General features: G+C 41.0%; 1 protein-coding gene across 1 annotated transcript; it reads right to left on the reverse strand.

Annotated features, from left to right (window-relative positions):
* Positions 1 to 2716: 2716 nt before the first annotated feature.
* On the reverse strand, positions 2717 to 4137 carry PG998_009898 (NAD-dependent aldehyde dehydrogenase; the record flags this gene model as incomplete). Its single annotated transcript, XM_066876714.1, has 4 exons — positions 2717 to 2832; positions 2892 to 2961; positions 3018 to 4062; positions 4118 to 4137. 4 exons carry the CDS (start codon positions 4135 to 4137, stop codon positions 2717 to 2719), a joined length of 1251 nt encoding a protein of 416 aa, XP_066728870.1.
* Between the last annotated feature and the right edge of the window lie 687 nt (positions 4138 to 4824).

Here is a 4824-nt window from a genome sequence, read left to right on the forward strand (position 1 = left end):
AACTTCGCTTACCCCGATCGTTAATAAATTAATATATTTCTTAATTTATAATAGAATATAAATAGCGCCTATAATAAAATAATTAAATTAACTCCGTATTAATAGCTTTTCGGTTATAAATTTCCCGGACCCCTTAATATAATTATAAATATTAATATAATAGAATAGATATTTATAAATATCCGATTTATATAAGAGTATTTAAAATAAGACGCTCGCTTAATAATAGATTTCGTAATTACTATAGTTAAAGAAAGGTACGATATAAAGTATCGCCCTCTTTAATTTATTATTAGAGATAAAGTATACTTAAGGCTTTATAAAGGATATTATTTTCCCGGTAAACCTTTTAAAAAGCTTTCGTAATAACGATCTAAATTATAAACTATTTTAGAATACGTTAATACATTTATTTATAAGCTCGATTTCCCCAATAGTTTTTAGATTTATTTAATTATATCGGTAAAATATTTAGCCCCTATTCTTAAAGGAGATAACCTTTACCGTTAATCTTAACTTCCCTTTAGACTAGTTAACACTAAGCAATTCAAGCATAATTCTAACGATAGAATCAATTATTATAAAGTTAAAATATTAACTAATTATCGACTTAATTATACTAAGGACGGTTTCGAATACCTAATTAAATAGAAAGGATAGGGTTATAAATATAATACGTAGCGTCGTAAAGATACCCTCGATAGCTTTAAAGAGCTTATTAATAAATACTAATAATGAATTAGAGGAAGACCTTTAATTATTTAGAAGCGAATATATAAAGGAAATATTTAACTATAAGCTAATACTACTCTAAAACGAGGCTTTAATCGCCCTCGTAAGTAACTAAATATAACTTAAGGAATAAGCCCTTAACGCTCCTAAAAGAGGACCCGGTTACCCTTATAAGGTTTAATCTAAACCTACTTATAACGAACTACTTTAACTAGTTAAGCGTAATAAAGGAAAGCTTTATAGCAATACTAACAAGAAGGTCTAATTTATTAGAAAATAAAGTATTAAATACTTTTATTAATAAACTAGATAGGTTACCGAGGACGGAGATATTTTTTTTACCCGGTAATTTAATAGTACCTATTAGGGGTACTAACTAATACAGGACCTATTTTCTTAAATAGGAAGGTGGTATGATACGGTAGTATTAATAGGACCCTATTTATTAAGGTCCCTATTCTTACTGCTTATTAAAGAGACTTTCCTTCTCTATTTTAATACTATTATATTAATATATACCCTACTAGGTACATCATCGGGGTTCTTATATTTATTATTAAGGAAGATATAAGTAGCGATGTACTCGGTAAAAATTGTATAGATTTAGTTAATTGTGTAAGCCTCGTTAGCTAATTATTAATTCATTCTATTTCCGTCTTCCTAGCTACTAGCAATCTGTTAGTCTATAGCTATCTTAATGAATCGTTTAGCTATTAATAGTCACCCCGATTTATATATCGGCAAGAATATTAATAGTAGAAGGTTCTTGCTTAAGCAGATAATTTATATAATTAACAATGCTGTCTGTAGAGAGCTTAGGTAGTATTTTCGACCAAAAGTATCGTCCAGGACGTTACTGTAGTAGCCTCCTGCCTCGTCTTAATAGAGGGGAATAATAGTGATAGCGAGGGTTATTTCAGCCCTTATAGGCAGTTATGCCTTACTACCTGCTAGCGGGCGACTACCATTTATCTAATACAGACGGGTAAGAATGCTATAACTATAGGCTGTATATTGAATCCTATATATTAGGTATAATATAAAATAGGTTATTAATTAAGAACGAAATGAAAAAAATATAGGATAGCATAGGGAAGGTTAGCTTTAGTAAATTAAGTATTAAGTTATAAGAGCGAGCTATTAAAAGGTTAGGTGTATATTTATTAAGGTATCTAGTTTAAAATTAATTGTAATTAGGTAACTTAAAATAGTAACGCCTGTAAAGCGAAGGTATAAGGAGAAACGGTAAGAGGGTCTATAAAGGGTAGTATACAGTACTAAGCACCGTCTTTATCCATTTTGCTTTAATCCAGGCCTTTTTTAGTATAGCCCGTGCGGTAGTACGGCGTCTTCCCTTTCTGGGATACTTTGCTGCACAAGGTCGGTATCCGCTCTCCCTATAGATAAGAGCTTAGAGAGCTAAATTAGTACTAGGGTCGGTAACGACCTGGGAATACTCGGTATTATATGTCCCTTTTTAGTTCTCCGGCCTTGAAATGCCACTTCCGCAACACCGAAAAAATCCAGAGTAGTTAAAGGGCTTTATCGCAAACTTCGGCGGCTTTCTAGTTAACAGTTAATACTGCTTCCCCAGGCCGCGAACGCGTCGGCTGTAGTCTTCCTTCTATTCTTCAAGGTCCCACCGCTACTTTTATCTTTCTTTTAGCTTCTAATAAATTCAGCTCTTTAACTAGCTGTGAGATATAAATTAATCTTACCGATCTTATCGTGGGGTGGGGGGGGAGGGGCTTTAGGAGGTACTTCTTCGCTAGCTTATCAGGCTATCTCGTTGCATCTTAATTTATCGGCTACTTGTTCAAGTCGAAATTTTTAATAGATGGTTCGACGAGACATACTTTCCGCAGAAACTGGACTTTTTTATTTGCGAAAGAAGAAATACATATAAGTAATCTAACAAGAGAAGAGATAAACATTTATTATACACGCATAGGTGGCCAGGTTCAAAACACGTTCCTCGCAGCGCTCACAGCGGCTGGTTCAGTTTACGGCCGTATGGGGTGACCATGATCGACTTCATGCCTCCCGGTACTTCATGGTTGAACTGCCTTTCATATTCCTGTGGACAGTTCTCGAAATCGTCTGCATGAAATGATCTTGAGCACATCTTGGCTTCGATTTGGGGAAGGGCCACTACTTACCAGTGTGGGTGAAAACGAAAGAGGGATCGTACTTCCCTTCTTTGACCAAGTTCAGAAGAAATGGGTAGTACTGGAAGAGTTTAGCTGGCTGAACACTGGCGCCGGGATAGATTGACAGTAGCGAACCTTCTGCGCCATCAGTTGTCCACCACGTAGAGTGATCGTCTTCTCCATCAACATGCCAATCGGGAAATTGTTGGTGTTGAAGAAGAAATCTCCAATCAACGCCATGTTGCCTCCCTTGCGCGTAGCCTTGATTATCTCGCTGACCGTATCAGAGCTGTCACCCTCAAGCCCGGTCGCCCTCATGACCTTGTGCGTGACCGAGTTGGTGGACCGGAAGCCGCTTGCTTCGATACCGCGGTCGAGACCGTGCGGCTCGGCGGACAGGATGTGCTCGTCCGGCTTGACTTTGTTAGCATCCACAGGGATCATACCAAGCGACTCGGCAATGGCTAGCCGCTGCGGATCCTTGTCGACCGCGTACACCTTCTTGGCGCCGCGGATCTCTTTGGCTAGCTTCTGGATCGAGAGGCCGATAGGCCCGCAGCCCCAGACGCCCACGACGTCGCCTTCGCGTACTTCGGCAAGCTCGATACCGTGCCAGGCCGTGTCAGTGACATCGGCTAGGCCAAGGGCCTTTTTCGCAGGTAGGTTCTCAGGACAATGCAAGAGCACCAGATCGGCATTTGGCACGCGGCAGTATTCGGCCTGGTTGCCTGGATAGCCGCCAGTCAAGTGCGAGTAGCCAAATATTCCAGACAAGCGGTGGCCATACAGGTCGTCCATCTCCTTGGACGGGTTCGTTTTGTCGCAAAGCGAGTATTGCTCCTTCTGGCAGTAGAAACACTCACCACAAGCGATGACAGGGAGGATGATAACACGGTCCCCGGCTTTGAAGCCATCGACCCCTTGTCCAACTTCCTCAACGTATCCGATCGCTTCATGGCCTAGAATGTCTCCTGATTCCATGTACTTGTCCATCTCACCGCCGTACATGTGCAAGTCAGAGCCACAGATACAGCAGTGTGTTATACGAACAATGGCATCTTTCGGCGCAGTGATGGTTGGCTTGGGGACCTCGCCAATCTTGAGTGACTTCGCACCCATCCATTGGTTTGCTCTCATCCTCTCTGTCGGATGCGGCTTGTATTGTGTCGTAAGGACGGGGCTAGAACGTGGTCAGCATTGTGAAAACGAATTGGTAAATGTATTGAATGGCTGACGCTGCAACTTTGGACGCCATCGCAAAGGGGGAATTCAATGCCTGGTTGTGATGTGTGTATGACTTGAATGGATGTTCTCGAGAGCTTGATATCCGTTAAGAGCAACAAATGAGCTGCGCAAACTCGTGCAATACATATAGTATGTTCTCCGAGGTTGATGACTTCGGGAAACCCTCACGATGACAGCTCTTGTATCATCTAAGGAAGCCGGCAGCCATTTGGATATGTGTAAATCACTTTGATGTAATTTTTTATGATGTGTTATTGCATTAAGTCCTTCGATAGACCTATAAACCCCGAAGGACCTAGATCGGCATACTCTAAACTTTATATTGATGTCATACAAACCTTAAAGAGACTATGCACGAGTGCCTGTTATACCAACTGACGCACCAAGTACGATTCGGAACTGGAAGCCATGGCTGTGGTGCGAGCGCAAGCACCAGCAGGAGTGTTCACGATGACGATGCGAGATCGGGTGATTTGACTGAATTGATGCCCGCCCCGCTGGACTAGACCGATCTTCTTTCGAATCGTATGTTAGACATCACTATTCGCATTGTCAGCTTGTCCACTCGTTCAAGGTTCGAACGCAGCCAATAGCCGGTCTGCTTCAATAAAATGACTTGGGCCTGTTGTCTAACGTCACCTGTTCGACATTCACTCTAACGCGCCTGCCACTTGTCGTCTCTCCGCACCACCTGCTG

Source organism: Apiospora kogelbergensis (genome assembly GCF_038363985.1).
Source record: "Apiospora kogelbergensis strain CBS 113332 chromosome Unknown utg000006l_segment0_segment0, whole genome shotgun sequence".
NCBI lineage: Eukaryota > Fungi > Ascomycota > Sordariomycetes > Amphisphaeriales > Apiosporaceae > Apiospora > Apiospora kogelbergensis.